This window comes from Caloenas nicobarica, chromosome 13 (genome assembly GCF_036013445.1).
Source record: "Caloenas nicobarica isolate bCalNic1 chromosome 13, bCalNic1.hap1, whole genome shotgun sequence".
NCBI lineage: Eukaryota > Metazoa > Chordata > Aves > Columbiformes > Columbidae > Caloenas > Caloenas nicobarica.
The window spans coordinates 7,641,576-7,657,870 of NC_088257.1; the positions used below are offsets into that span (position 1 = coordinate 7,641,576).

Sequence of the window (16,295 nt, forward strand, 5' to 3'; positions counted from 1 at the left end):
CAGTAAATTTTGGTAGCCTTATGCATTACCAAGGACATCTTTCCCTTGTATTCTGAAATGCAAAACTTTCTCCTTTTCCCCAGACACAAAAAATACGTGTAAGTTATGTTGTATATATGCAGCCAAGATCTGGTAATTTGGCCTGTGCTTGGTATATAAATAGTGTCCTGCATGATACTCTAGAAGCAACAAGTCATGGTGTTAGAGTTGAGCTTCAGTCACACTGCAGCACATAAGAGCTCATTATCCATCTTTTAAATCCTCCTGCAGGCTGCTCTGAATAGCTGGAATATTTTCTTCTAATCCATAATGAATTCCTATCATCATAAAAGCCAAATGGTATTATTTTATATCTTAATGATAGAAATATGTGTGCATTCTACTTCTGAAGCCAGAAGTTTAATTCAGTTTACTTTTCTCTATGTTCTTTATCTCTTGGACTGGGGGAAACAATGGCCCAGGTTAGATTTTCAGTGTTGTTATTTACTTGATATACTCTACAAATGTTTGTTTAGAAAGTGCCATTAAAATATTTGGGAATAGAAGAGCTTGGTCTTATATCTGTAAAGATTTGGGAACTCTTGGTCATGTGGATGTGTATGCATTTATTTTCTACATGTTGGTAATTTCTACTCAAAGATTATGTCCCCTTACCCATAATGACATACTCCCAAATGTTAATTAAAGATTCCAGAGATTTATGTGCTGTATTGTAGTCTCAAGTAAAGCTCGCATATGTGAATTAAGCCCTAGTCTTTGATTTGTTATGTAGAAGATTATTTGGAAATTAGGGGACAAACTCCTGGAAACTACACACCAGTTTTGAACCATTAAGCTGATTTTTTTAAAATTTTTTAAATTTTTTTTAAAATTGTCTCTTAAGAAAGCTTCACTTGTGTAGATCAGGGTAGTACTGTGAGGCTCAGGGATGTGGAATGGAGGTTCACAAGTCCCACTCCTTTGTGCCTTTCTCTGGTACTGAACAGAGGTCAGAGGGAGGTCCTCGCCAACAAAGAGAGAATGAGTCTTCATCGGGTAGGAAAACATCTCCCACAAAATTGGGACTAAAAGTCGACTTCCCTGATTAAACACCAGCCCCTGTCCAAGCAATGGATATGTTGCAACAGGGAGCAGATGTGATCAGACCATTTAACAAAGGTGATTTTTTTTTTTTTTTTTTTTAATTAAAAACGTAAGTCCGTTTCCTTCAGACACCTTTTGTGAGCCGCAGCCCTGCGGACGGGGAGCTCCCTGCTCTCAGGGCTGGATGAAGCTGCCCTGGCTGCCACCCCCACACGCCTCTCGTGTGAAGGAGATAGCAAGGCTCTTGCGTAGGTCCTTTTCTGTTCTGTTTTTCATAAGAATATAAGGTCAGTGAAGGCTCAAATTACATTCCTGCCGAAGGCTGTATGACAGCTTTAATGTTCGCTTTCTACTTCTCTTTTTTAAAATCTTGCTTTTCATCTGCCGCAGTTCAGCTTTGAGTTGAGTGCAAAACCATCTTGGCTAGACGGAAACACTGAGATGAATGCCTTCCACAAGACATTTTTGTATTTGTAGATGAAGGGCCAACCAGTAGATTTCAAATTGCATGTAAGATTTTTTTAGTCTTCAGCATATGAGATTCTTTTCCCCAGATCTTGTTTTGGAGGTTTAATCCCTTTTTTTTTTTTTTCCTGATACTTCAACCTCTCATTTTAGTGCAACATGCAAAGTTAGTTTAAAAAAAAAAAAACAAACCCCACGCACACACACAACCCTACAGGAGAGTCTCTAAGCCAGATGAGAAAATAAATTGCAAGAAAACCATGGAGAAAATGGCTCGACCAAGAGGAAGCAAATGAAAGGCTAGAAGTATTATATTTCTTACAGTGCCTGTTGAGGAAGCTGTAATCATTAGACGGCAGGAATCACTGACATATGACATCCCTGCTGCTTTCATCAATTTAAAAGTAGCATTTCCCTTTGGTACCACAGTTGTTCTCTGCAGTTAAGTATTGTCTATCACGTCTGGTCTGGGCAGACACACAGCAGGCAAAACCTACCATCACCTGAGCAAGCTGCACCTACAGCTCTGTAGTGAAACACCGTATGTGTGATGTAAAGTTTTCCGGCAGGTGGGGAATAGTGGCAAATTTTTTTTAAAGAGAAAATGAAAAATATTATAAACAATGCAGTCGCATTTCTGTCATTCTATCATTCATCAAAGAGAAATATGTCCAGTACAAGCAGCCTATGGACATATCTGTAGCTTTCAGTGCACAGAGGGATAAGGCAGCTATCTGTCTGTCCCAGGCTTACAAGCCTGAGGACCATCTCTGTCTTTTGTGGATTTCATTATGTAAGTTAAAAAAAAGTAGCGTAAGCAAATATCAGGATTCTAGCAAAAGACAAACCTCATGGACAATTTTCTTTATTCAGATAGTTTTACTTTACCGTTGCACTGCTGCATCTAGGAGCTGAGGGTGAAAAGTGATCCGGGGGGTAGTGTGAAGGACTAGTGAGAGATAAGGGAAGGGGAGAGCGAAGTGGCAGGTTAGAGACAAGCACAGACTGACATTGGAAAGGGCAGAAAGATGGCCTGGGAAAGAAGGAATTTACAAGGCAGGAAGAGAATTAGAGTACTGAATATGTTGAAATAAATAACTTATAAGTCAAATTCCTAATATTTCCTGTACTGGGCAAGAAGGGGGAAAGTGACAAAAGTAACTAAGCCAGATTTCCATCAGTTTGATTCTGTGCTGCTGCAAATAGCTTCTTTTTTTTTTTTTTTTTTTTTTAAGATCAAATTAACACCATATCTCAATGCCATCCTTTCTGCTTACTGCAGTACCTCTGTACCACCCCCTGTTTTCTCTGCTACCTGCTTGCGAGGGCTGTCTCTCTCTTCCCCCAGCAATACTCTGTTTTTGTGGAAAGCACACAGGCTGAAGATGCTGCTTTGATCAGGTCCCTTTGGTGGGATGCTGCACTGAGCGGGGAAATGCAGCGAGCTCTTGGGGAACAGCACTTGTACTCCCGTTCAAAGCCTTCCCCTTGCATGACATGCGGATTCGGAGGCGTTAACACCACTGAAATAGATTCCCAACTTGCTTTTTTGCTGTGAAACGCTGTAAAGAAGCTGTGTTGTACAACAGAGTCGTTGTTATAGTGTTTATTGCAAGCTGGAGGGCAACTGGCTTGGGTGTGCTGACAGAGTGGAAAAATACCTGCAGGTCACCTGCTTGGAGTTCTGCCCACGGAGACTCCTTCAGCACCACCAGCCTGGCTGTGACTCCTCCTGCCCCGAGGCTGGAGAAGCAGCACAAGCTGTGTCACAACTGAGTCCCTGGCGTTGGCTCCTGGGGGAGCATCGCCAGCCGCTGTGACCTAGAGCAATTCGCTAGGAGCTCCTCAGATTTATGGGGTCGCTTGGAGAACAAGCGACAGAAACATGAGGATGGAGAAGGTTTATGGTAGTAGGATATGCAAGGACTTGCCTTGTCAGACTGAGTTTTTAGAATAATTCATGTGTTTACTGTCTTCATTGCTGTATAACTTCTTTATAACTCTTGCAAGCAGAGAAATCCAGACAGAGCCTGCGCCACAGTGATGCTATCAGCAAGCTTTTTAAGGAGTAGATAAACTGCATACATAGTAGGCAGAGCCACGCTGGTCTAAGTCAATAAATAACCTTTGGGGAACTGCACTTTTTTGCAACACATTAATAAACATTCTTGAAGGTTTAGGAACTAAAAGTAAAGAATTAAGAGACCACAAAAATGGTTGAGCTGTTTGGGTGCGTTTGAACTATATCAAACTGTTAATGACTTTAAAATAAGTCGTATTTACCAGATGCATGTTGGCATCCATATCAGGTGCCTGCTTCACTTGTTCTGAGTGCTTCTACAGCACTGATTAGCCGATAACAACATATTAAAGCTGTTTTCATGCTTCTGTGGAGTCTTGATGTCTGCTCTTTCCCAAAATATTAGATTTTCAGGTTTGTCCTACTCTAAAAAACAGACTTCAGAATCTTAAAAGGGAACACAAGCAACAAAAAGCCATAATTTGCCTAACATAGAAAAATAGCATCTCTATGTGTTTCAGAAGATTTCAAACCAGTTTCTGTCACCCAGGATTTCTAAACATTGATTCCTGTAGTTTTATGAGCAATAAAGGGAATGCATTAAGATTTAATAATGATAGAAATGAGTTAGTATTTTGGCAATTGTTTGAACAGTGAGGAATATATATATTCTGTTTTTCGTGATCGCCATATTACTAAAAGAATTAGTCTGGCAAAGTGACTAGCTGAGATTCTGTACATTTCTGTTCCTGCAGTATCTGGGATACAGATAGGCAAAGTTCATTTGCTCCTGCAGTTGACTGTATCATACTCTGTAACAGTCTACGCATCTTTAATGCAGGTAGGATACATAATTGTAGCTGACTGGAACCTAATTATGTTGATGTACTTTAGTCCTGCCATCAGTCTTAGTAGCCATAGACAAAACAATTATATACTGTCTTTTTCCATGTTTTTTAACAAATTCATGAGGCCTTTTTCTCCAGTCACTTTCCAGACATTTAAAAGATAATTATCTGGTAACACGCCTCATTTGGTCTCTGCTTTTAAAATCCCAAGAGACAAGTCCCAAACACTGTGATGAGCTTATCAAGGCACAGAGCAGCGAGTACAAGCTGAGAAAGGAGAGGACGGACAGTGTCGTGAGTTTATGCTGCTTTGGGGACACGCGTGACCTCCTGCAGACCGTGCTGGTGCCTCAAACAGACGGCAAGAACTCCGTGTTCTGCCACCGCTCCCTCACCTGCTGGTTTCAGAGCACGGCTCTTGGCTGGCTGAGCAGCCTTTGTAATTGCTGATCTCTGTCCTGACCACCAGTCTGTGGTGCTCGGCTGTGCCTGCTCTTACTGGCTTTTTGCTTTGCAGGTGGTACCACTGGAAATGAAAGATCTGAGTTCTTACCATAGGCCGTTATTCAGACTAGGTTATTATGAGTATTTGCTAAAGCTGTATTGCGTAGAAAGTTTGGGGATGCCCATTTCTGCCACGATGATGCTCTGAGAAGTTCTTTACCTTTTGAAAAGCCAAGAGGACATTTCGTTTAATTCCTTTAATTTAGATATCGGGGTTTTTTGTCTCTGTATAGCCCTCCCCTGTTGTATTGGTTTATATCAATCCCAACACTGTTACATTTAAATTCATGTATGTGACCAAGACTTTGTACGCAATGTAGATAGCAACTCAGACTGCTCTCTATTGCAGTTCCCTGCTGTTCAACTAGAAGCCCAGTTTGCCTTTTCATACGATCATCATATGATGATGGACATATTTTCCTTCCTGAATCAAGAAAACTGATTGTAGAAAAAACTTTCTTTTTACTTAGATGTCATGATTCTAAAAGCCCTTTCAAAATCAAACAGAAGCGTGTTTGATTTGGTTGTGCTGACTTTTGAATAAAATTGACTGCTGGTTGATCTGTGCTCTTCCTACCCAATTTATGGCCAGGTTCTACAAAGAAATTGAGAGAAGACTTTACACAAGGTTGTGGTGGGGACTTCGTTACCATAGTTTTTCTGTCTATGTGCAAACTTACACCAGAATAAAAGGGGGGGTGGGAGGGAAATCTTCCTTTAAGTCTTTCTTCCTAGTTGAACTATTAGTAAAGTGTTGCAACAACAACCAGGAGGTTTTGATTTTTTTTTTCTTTTTTTTTCCTTATTGCAATCAGCACAGAATACTGGCAGTTCTAGATTTTTTTTCTGCTGGCTTAATTAAAAAAGAAGCCATCTAGAAGTTTCTTAAAGTAGTTCTCATTGTATAAAATAGAATTGTTTGCAAATTATATATGTGCCTTGTCTGGTTTTGTAGGCATGTTTTCCACAAAGCCTGTGTGGATCCATGGCTTAGTGAGCACTGTACATGTCCAATGTGTAAACTGAACATTTTGAAGGCACTGGGAATTGTGGTAAGTTGCACTAGTGTGAGCTCTTCTTCCTTCCATGTGTGAGACTCAGAACATGAGGAATGATTGTAGAGGAGAAAGGAGAAGGGTGTTCCAGTACCCTTAGTCAGAAAGCGTTTGGGTTTTTTTACCAATTTCTTTGCTGCTGATAAAGCTGATTTGTTGTTGTTCTTTCCCCTAGTCAGTCATTGGGAATATATTGTTACATTTCCATTTATAACAATTTCTTCTCTACTGGAAGTCTACTAGGTTCTCTATCATCTTCCCTTTTCTCAACTCTTTCAACCCTCCTTTGTTAAATTCACTCTGTAAATGTCTTGTTCTTGTTGTAGTCTCCCACAGACACTCTTAAATTTGTTTACACATTAAAAGCCATGCCCTAGCTGAGGCCAGCAAGTTTTCCTCAAGTAGCTCATGGGATCCATGAGCATTGCTTTTGTTGACCAGTTCACAAAGGGACAGAAGTGAAGAGCCTCAAAGAGGATTTTTCCATCTTTTCCATATGAGAAAAAAATTGTAAGGTGGGAACAATGCTCTTTTCAGAAGAAATAAATAAGTAGGAAAGAGAAGAGCATATGAAAGTACTTTGTAAAGCAGCTTTTGAGTCAAGCCAGTGAGAATAATCAGGCCTCCATTTTTAGCTGTGTCAGTTGCAAATTTGCACCTTTTCTAAGATATAGTGGCAGATACGTTGTGGATGACCTATTTTTGCAGTTAATTACATACCTGGATTTTTAGAGGAGGATACAGTAGAATTCAGTTCATGTCATCATTGCTCCTGGTAGTAAACCATGCAGGCATAGGCTATGATACAAGCATATTTGAGTCCCTTTCTTGAATTTTAATCCTTTTTTCTGCTTTTTACTCCACCTCTTCAAGGTGGACCGAAGGAGCAACTTCAGGTAGAACTTGCTCGTTTGTGTGATCTGAGGACAGCCACGGCGGCTGAATTAGCGTGTGTGTGGCTTTACTCAACTTACAGCCTTACTACACGTGGAATATTCGCCCTTGTAACGCGGAATCGCTTGTTTTTCCAGCCGAACGTGCCATGTACAGATAACGTAGCCTTTGACATGGAGAGGCTCACCAGGGGCCAGCCCCCCAGCCGGCGGTCGGCCCTCGGCGACTTTGCCAACGACAGTTCTCTCAGCCTGGAGCCCCTGCGCACCTCCGGGATGTCACAGCTGCCACAGGACGGAGAGCTGACGCCGAGGTCGGGGGAGATCAACATTGCCGTGACAAGTAAGTTTTCTTTGGCTTCTAGCAGCGTTCTGTGGTTTTCCTGGTGCGTGGTGCTTGCTTTGCTGCAGCTCTGTGCTGCGGGGCCGCGGCGACGCGTGTCCCTGCAGGGGCAGAGGTGACCCCAGTGTCACTGTAAGAGGCACACGGTCTGTGCTGGAACCGATAACGCAAGGTATGACAGTGCCAACACTTCCATTATTAATAGTATATCCAGTTAGATCTGCAGGCAAAGAATGCTGGATGAGCTAAAATGGCAACAGAATAACCCTCCTGAATTTGGTAACCACTACGAGAAGCTGGATTGCCAAAACCACTATTTACCCTTTCAGAATACTTCATGTGCAATAATTTATACAAACATAAATATTTTAGTGGATTATTATTTTTGCAGACATTTGTTGCCCTGAGAACGTTACTGCTGAAATTCTGATGTCTCTTAGCAGACAGTTTTTTGTACAAAATTTGTGAATTAAAAAAAAAGTATTTGATGTAACAACATTTCAGTATTGTCCAAGTGCTTTATGACAACAGAAAACTGTTTCTGCACTGCTTGCAAGCTCTTATCCATAAGAACAGCATGAGAAATTTCTACTCACTGGATTTTACCTAAGGTTTTTAATGTATAATAGCACTATAATGAATACAGTATGTGTGGAATTATGTCATTTTTCCATATGCTGTACAGTCTCAATTTGATGCATGAATGGTTGTTTTTCTGGCTGAATTGCAAAAATAGAACCCATGCAGTACAACACTTTAATTTTCTCCTTGTGTTTTGCTTACGTGCATCTATGATCTAGATTTTGAACGTAGTGACACTATTTGCCACTCATGTATGTATAAGAGGCAGTATAACTTATACAGTCCATTAGAGTGTTTCTTTAGATGCTGTAGCAAATTAAATGTCTCATTAAAAATAATCTTATGAAACTCATAGTTCACATCTGGAAATGTCCTAACTTGAAAGGGAAAAATCCACATACAAAATCTAGGTTCTTTACAAAACCAGTAAGTCACTTCGTCACACAGTGTTTGACATCCAATTCGTCTTGTATTCAGCTCTATTGAACAGAGAGCAAATGTGTGGGTGTGCTGCTTTTTGTCATGGGTGGGAAAACTCTGTAGTTTAACTGGAACTTTTCAGTACTTGGTTTTGCAGAAGATATTTTTACTGTCTGTTCCCAGCTGTCGCACTGCTCTTGCACAGACGAGATGCCAGGGTAAAACAAGAAATAATCAGGAACAGTTCATTCTGACAATGTTTATAAAATAAAGCTTTAGAAAGGGCTGTTCAAATGTTTGGATTTTATGGATGGCACATGCATTCTTTGATGCATGAGAGTTAAACCAAAAGCTATATTCAACAAAAGTGTTTGTATTCCAATCTGTTACTATGTGCCAAATTGATATTGAGGAGGGAGAACTTTGAATAGTGAACATTCTTTAATAGCCTTCCTTATACTTATTTTTATTTTTTTAATGTGTCTGTACATATGCAACAGTGTTAAAATTATTTTTCCGTGTTGTAATTCTGTCTATTAAATGGAAAACTCTAGTTATGTTTTACTATTGAAAAGTGATCCTATTTTGGGGGATTTTTTTAAAGTAACACTATAGCATTTATTTGGGAGGGAGGGGGCAAAGACACAAATTGTGACCATATATTGGGAATGTTTATGTGAAGAGCTGCATCTCAGCGAATCTAAAACTAACCCCGACAACCTTTTCTGACTTGGGGGCAGACAGAGTTTTCATTACATTTTCCGTTGTTCCTGCATTTCACTTTACATTGTTAAATAATCTTCCTTTATCGCTAACCCTTGGGCTCAGCCAGGAAATATTGTTGTGCCACGCTTTTTTTCCACACCTCTCTCCGCTTCTTCTTTGCTAGCCTTGTCCCGGCAGTAACTCTGGCCTAACCTTCTGCTTCACCTCCTGGTGCCACTCATGGCTTAGAAGCCTCTTGCCTCCCGCCAGTGGTGTCTGAGGGGAATATTGGCATCGCTTTGACATAAGCCTTCTCCCACGAGTGATTTCCTCCCTTTCCTTTGTCAACAGAAGAATGGTTTATTATTGCCAGTTTTGGCCTCCTCAGTGCCCTCACACTCTGCTACATGATCATCAAAGCCACAGCTAGCTTGAATGCTAACGAGTAAGTAAATATTCTCTATGTTGCTGGTGGGTGTGTGTCGTGGGCAACACTGGGAACAAATACCAAGAGAGTAGACAGGGGGGAAAATGGATTTTTCAAAGTGTCAAATGCCTTTCATGCTTTTCTCAAATATAAGCATCTCTGCTAACAGGAGGTTCCAGGGTAATATCTTAATTTACATTTAACTGCATTGTCTGAGGAAATCTTGCCAAGTGGCAATACAGAACAAGAACAAGAGAGAATATTTATATTCAGTCCTTGATGAACGGTCTAGGGAAATACTAGATTTTTTTGCCATTAAATCCCCATGTTCAAAATTTGCCTGGCAGAGCCAGAATTTACCACCATCAGTTATTTTTGAGAGTTTTCACCTCAATTTCTTGATCAGACTTCATATTAAATTTTTTTTTTAAAAAAGATAAAATCTCTCTAGTTGTCACACTTTCAGCTGAGGGGAAAAAATGATATTTAAATAGAATATAACTTTTTGCTTTTAGGAGAGGGAGAGGTGAAAGCAATGACTACGCTAGTGTTTCTTAAGTGAACAGAGCAGACCAATCTTCTAACCTCTCATTTGCGTGTGCTTAAGAATTGCCATCAAAGCAGCGCTTAGACATCCACATTTTCTTAATTTTTATAGACACCCCAAATCCTCTCTTCAGACAGGCTGGACAAGAAATGGCTCTGGCACATGACTTTCAGTGTTTTTTTTAATAGTTCTGTGTGTAGGCAAGTATAAATCTGTTCTGTGGATACATTAACTAGGTGCATCTACCTATTTTCATTTTAGGTGTACGGAACATCTGGGCTCATGATATATATTTAATCAAAATTTATTTGGGGTGGGGAAGTGTCAATATCTTTCTTCGTCTCCAAACATCTTGACACAGCTGAGTTTCCATTAAATGTGTTGATCTCTTCCCAAAAGTGGGGTGAGATTCAAAGGCAGTCTAAGGTGCAGCTTCAAAATGTAGCTTTATGAACTAAATTAAATTTCCATTTTTTTCTTTTTTTTTGACATAAGAGATAGAAGGGTTTTTTACTTTTATTGCTGTCTGGAAAGTATAAGGTGTCCTTCTCAATAAGATGGAAACATGTCTAATAGTCTCCAGTGTAAAATTCTAGACAGTCTCAAGCTAATCTTCTACAGGAGGGGCTATAATAAGTTCTTAGAGGTTTTGGTCATCAGGAACCTTTAATTACCACTAATTGGCAAGTCTCCCTTTCCTCCTCTTTTCAGGTACTAATTCCAAAGGGCTTAATGAAGAAAAGTTTTAGTACTTCAAATAGCCCTATCAAATCTCCTGTGGTGTTTTTTTTTGTTTTTTGGGTTTTTTTTCCGTATTTGTCAAAATCTCGAAATTGCAACAATCAATCAGCAACTTGGCCACATAGCTGTAGCTGGACATAGTTAATCTGCACCGGAAAATAGCTTGGGAAAGATGAGCTGGGAAAGGGGAACGTCTGCGTTTCTGGGCATTTCCACATCATTAGGAAGAAGACAAAGGAACCGCAGCCCATGTGGTATCATCCAGATGTGGGCACTGATAGCAGTTGCATTTCTGCCTCGCCTCGCAACTCTTCTTTTTTTGTTGTCTTTTGCTCAGTGGGATCTGTGTCTATTTTTACTGAAAGGACAAGCTTCTGCGCATTGGCAGAGGGACAGGGCCTGCAGCGAAGTGTTTTCACAGTGATGTTCCCTCAGCACAAACACAGGGCGCGCTGATGTAAGGAGAACTCCTTCCCCAGCGATAGGAATGGAAGTGCAAGCATATACAAGTGTATTCTTTGAGGCAAACTTAAGAAAACTAGGAATCACAGAAACCAGAGCTGTCAAAAATCACTTCTTTAGGTAACTGAGGTCCCTACCTCAGCCTTTAACCTCAGCAGCTTTTCGACTGAGTCCTTTGAGATCTAAGCAGCTTCCACAAGTGCTGTTGGGTTTAACTACCCATTGTAGACAGCTTAAAATGTGTGTGTATGACAGTAATGCTTAGATTTATTGTTTCGTTGACACTTTACGTTCCCCAGTGCCAGACAAAGCATTTCCTGTGCCGAGTCTCATGCCAGATATGTGGCAGCTCCCTCTCACTGCCATTTCCATTAAATGTCATAACAGCATACCTGCTTTTTATGCTGTGCTGCATATAAAAAGCAACGCTGGCATACCCTACATTTGTTATAGTAGTGTTTCAAGAGAAAGCCGAGGGTTTTTTCTTATCAGAAAACAAAAGTAGCAAGAATGAGGCCATATAATGTGTTGATGCAAGTAAAAGGTGCCAAATATTCTGCATTAAAACTCACCTAAAAACATGTCCTGATCCTTTTTTTTTTTGTCTGTCATTCCTGCACCTTAAACATTTTATTTAGAGCAATAGTTCTGGAGTTGTGTGTGTGTGTGTATATACATGACTGTATACATATGTTTGTGCATATGTATATACACACACATATGCATTTTTAAATAGCTCCTGATAGAAGTAAACATTGTTTAAGTGATAAGAAAATAAGGAACCGGCTGCTTTTCTCTCAATGTCATAATATTAATGCACTATTACTATTAAATTATTTAGGTAGTGATCTAAAGGAACAAAAGAAACACATTTTGTTTCTTAGGGAACAGGCAGAAATTACTGTATAACTGTGTTTTAATGTCCAAAAAGCCCAGATGTTGAATATCACCACTTAGAGCAAGTTTTCAGTAGCAGATAGAATTTCCTCAGAAGTTTAAAAGTGCTCAAACCTCTGACTGTCCTGGCTGTTTTGCTGGTCCTGTAGGAATGATATACAGACCTCTTTTAATGCTCTGGCCCTGTATGAGTAGTCATTTCTCACTAACTTTTACAAGTTGTTTTGCTTTTGTTTTGTTTTTTAGTATTGGCAGTATTTCCTTTAATATAAATATTTCGTTCCTTTTTTTCTGCCCCACAGAGCAGAATGGTATTGAAGAAACGCTTTCCGGCTGATTGCCTTGGATGGAGACACCTATTTTTATGCATCATTTATTGATCATGCAGCACAAGCAATTATTTAGTACATTCTATTTTTTCATAAAATTTGCTGATGCCAAAGCTTTGTATTAAGGAAAAAGTGAAGAAATAAAAACTTTAATTATGAAATCTTACTCTGTGAGAATTCTATTTTTCTTCTTCGACTTTAGTCAGTACTTAAGTTTGACAGGCTTTTGTAAATTTTATTAAGTGCTTTATTTCGTTTGAATGATTTCGTCTTTGCAAATCTGTATTTTTCTCCTTTCATTTGGGACACTCGAGCTAACAAGTGGAAGTCTCATGCCATGCCGTTCTTACGATGCCACCCAGCACTGGAATGACTAACAAGAGTATTATGAACAATCGCTCCAGACCAACTTGTTAGGGAAAAAAGCTGAGCTGAGCATTCTAGTATATAATGGGTTTGCCTTGAATCCAGCTGAGAATTAATTTGAAATAAGAACATTTTCTCCGTTTCTGCTCCTGTAATGCTTCTCTGTCACACTGGAAGGACCACAGTATGATTTTTGTCTCAGGTCAGGCATTGCTGAAGGTTTGCAACACTGTTTTCTCGACATACAAACCATAAAACTTTTCTTACCTTTGCTTTCACCCCACCCTTCCTTCTGATAAAAGTGAAGCTACTCTAAACCACTTCTTCCTTCCTAAGTGAAAAGGTAGTTTTCCCCCCTCCGTGAAGCCTCCTTTCATGTTAGTGACAGGGGGTAGTTTTTGTTCAAATTCGGATAATGAAAAATGGATAATGGTCTTCGCTGTGATGTGGAAACTCTATGCAAACATGTCCCTTCTTGCTGCGGCTTTGCTGCCGGTGCGGAGGCAGAGGGAAAACATCTCATCGCCGTCCTCGCTCCGGCTGCTTCACGCAAGTTTACTTATGCAAGCGGCGTGTGAGTAATTTCACAACAGTCGGTTAAAACATGCGGATCTGATTCACAGCCAAACGCTAATGCCTGAGTTAGTGAGATGAAGGTAACAAATTGGTAAGGAAAGTATAACTGATAAAAGTTAAAACCTGTTCTGCATTTGGTTGGTTTTGCTGTCCTCGTATTGAGATGTAGATGTTTGAAACTTAATGTTTTCTAATTTAATTAAATGAACAGAGAGAAACAATTCTGCTGTAAGATTTACTTGTTTTATGTACTGGGAAATAGAGGATTTAATTTAATTTTATTTTTATGTATAGGCACTTTCAGAACTTAGGAACACAGCCAGAGTCTACATTAAAATAGTTTCTTAATTCTTGCCTGTCCAGCAGGCTTCAGCTGAGAAGGCAGCTTTTATAATAAATGAATTATATGACAACTTCAGTATATTTAATAGAATTATTTTTCAGTGTGTCCTTGTGAAATTTTGAAAGAAACATGAAAACAATCAATAAAGCAGTAAGTGCATTTTGAAAGACTGGAAAACCCCATTGGATTTACACACGAAGAAAACCTCAACCATCCCGTGTCTGAGAATGGTCTCCATGTAAAATACAGTGTTTGTCAACCCAGTGGTGTTGCCAGAAATGGAGGAATGAGGTTAGAGCATGATTTAGGGTACAGGCTATGAAACAAACGGTGACATTTTTTTCACGCCTCTCTCAACAGCAATAGTAAAGTTGGTGGGTTTGTGCTTGTCTCCTGAAACGAAAATCCCTAAGTGCTTTTTAATGCTGTTGGGAGGGATGTGCAGGGACAGCCCGAGCAGCCTGGTGACCCAGATGTGAACCACAAACGGTTCAGTTCATGTTTCTTCTACAGAGCAGCAGCAGTTGATTGATACTGGGAACAAAGTGGTTGATGGAGCTTCTAGTGCATTTCCCTCTGTAGAGGATGTAAATAACCCAGGGCCATCTTTTTTAATCTTTCTTTTGAGCCTCTAACAATAGTGTCAACAAAGTGTTAACAAAAATACAGACAGTATCTGCAAGGCTAGTTACAGGTCAGTCTAGCAGTGTGAGTTTGTCCTGTTAATGAAATACTCTGCACCATCTCAGAAACTCAATTTTTTGACTCTGGATAGACACAAGAAGGAAATCCTCAAAGTTTTTGTTGCCCACCATGCTTTTAGATACCCATACATAAAGGATGAGTAAAAAAGAAGGCAGGACTTGACCGATAAAATATAATATATATATATTTTAGAGAGAGAGTATAATAGGGTATAGTTCAGGAGGGAGTAGCAGTGCCTTGCTGCACAGCTGGCTCCAAGGGAAGGATGCTTTATGAGATAATCCTGCTCTGTTGTTCATAACCAAGAGGGTGTCTAGAGCAGATTGTCTGAGTTAGGAAATGCTCTGGTTGGATTTCCATGTTAAGTTGTCGTGTCGAGGGAGCTGTGGAAGGACTGTTTGTGTCCTTAACCAAAGGCTGAGGGCATTAAAATACCTGCCAATGGAAAGAGCACCAGGTGGTGATTAGTCCTGATGCACCTGCAATGCTACAACATTGCTGTTGTCTCTGATTTTTGGCCTTGGCGTTGTGCCCACCTCTGTAGCGTCCTCTGGTAGGGGTGGAGATCAGTGCCAGTGTAGTATGTTTATTTTCAGAGTCAATACAAGTTATTGGAAAAGTTCTTTGTAAGTATATAATGAACATTGGCAGAGAGCACTGAAGAATTCATTTTCATCTATTAAAACAATGCAGATTTTCCATTTGTTTTCCATACCTTAGGGATAGATCTTGATCTTTCTTGGTAAGTGCAAAATAGGAAGAACAGATTCATAAGCTGAATTTGGAACTGCGGATGTTTCTAGTTGTCCTTAAAATAGATTTATTCAGTAAATGGGCTTGTGCCATGTTTTTAAACAACCACTAGCAATTTTCTGCATTAAGATGAGCGTAGCTGGGTCACTGTGCCCTGCTGACTCTGTTTCTGTAAATTGTGGGCAGTGGTTCAGACCCAGTTATTAGAGCACTGGGTGAGTGAGTGTTGAAGAGCCCTGAGCAGCAGCTGGGTTTTCAGCGCTGGGCAGGCTGTGCCGAATGGTTGGGGAGAGAGACATTTAGAAGAAGAATGAATGACGTGTCCCAAAAGTGGTGTGAAAGCCAAGAGGTTTGGGTCTGTGTGGAAACATGCAGGCTCCCTGGCAGTGGGTGGCTTGAATTTATTTTGACAAGAAACAAGAAAACATCACAGTAAAGAATTTTAGAGGTGTTGGATATATAGTGCCTTTTTCCAGAATAATTTTTAAAATTTGTTATCAGATGACCTGTCTGCCTGTTGATTAAATCTCTCCCTTGGATCTGCTGGAGTGGAAGTCTGGGCGCACACACAGGAAATGACTGCCTGGGCTGTCTGCTTCCTAATCCCCTGTTTGATTTTTGTGTAATAAAAGCAAGAGCAACACCGAGGTTGTAGAATCTCTTTTGTTTTGTTTCAGCATTGGCTGTTCAGTATATGACATTTCAGTGGGTAGAAGAAAGAAAGATGAAACATTCAATATCTATGGCTTATTTCAACAGCAGACTGAGATTTGGTCATTGAAAATCAAACAATCCAGACCCATAACATTCTTTTTTTGTTTTCTGAGTCTCTGTCTTTTGGGTGAGTGGGGAAGGAGAAAAGGTGTTTCAGACAGAAGCAGCTAAATTCTTCTTCCCTCATATGTTTTGTAAGCTCTTTATTTCAGAAGGGCATAGGCTGGACTCAAAATCTGGCAAAGAAAGGAGGAAGATTTAAGCACCTAAATTCTGCCAGGGCTAAAACTGCAATCCCCTAAGTGTCTTGCTCCACTGATGCCTGAAACTGGAGGTACCTTGGTTTGCTGGGTGCCTTCTCCATGAACTTGGAAGCGTTTCAGTTGCCTCCAATTTGGCTGCCTGGTGTATTGTGTTCTAAGCAGCCTTGCTCCCAGCTAATCCCTGCTGGGATCGAGAAACTGAGTAATGAAACGTTTTGGCCAAGGGCCTGATCTGGTAGATGCGTTCAGAGAGA

The 16,295-nt window shown here is 40.1% G+C and overlaps 1 protein-coding gene across 3 annotated transcripts in view; it reads left to right on the forward strand.

Moving 5' to 3' along the window:
- The window catches only part of RNF130 (ring finger protein 130), a 51,073-nt gene that overhangs the window by 27,329 nt on the left and 7,449 nt on the right, over window positions 1-16,295 (forward strand). For 2 of the 3 annotated variants that reach the window (XM_065643966.1, XM_065643964.1), the window contains 2 exons: window positions 5,876-5,972; window positions 7,007-7,211. In XM_065643966.1, coding sequence (XP_065500038.1) covers window positions 5,876-5,972; window positions 7,007-7,211 — 302 coding nt within the window. Of the gene's footprint in view, window positions 1-5,875; window positions 5,973-7,006; window positions 7,212-9,269; window positions 9,364-12,294; window positions 12,488-16,295 lie in introns of those variants that run through there. The other variant, XM_065643965.1, reaches the window with a different exon arrangement.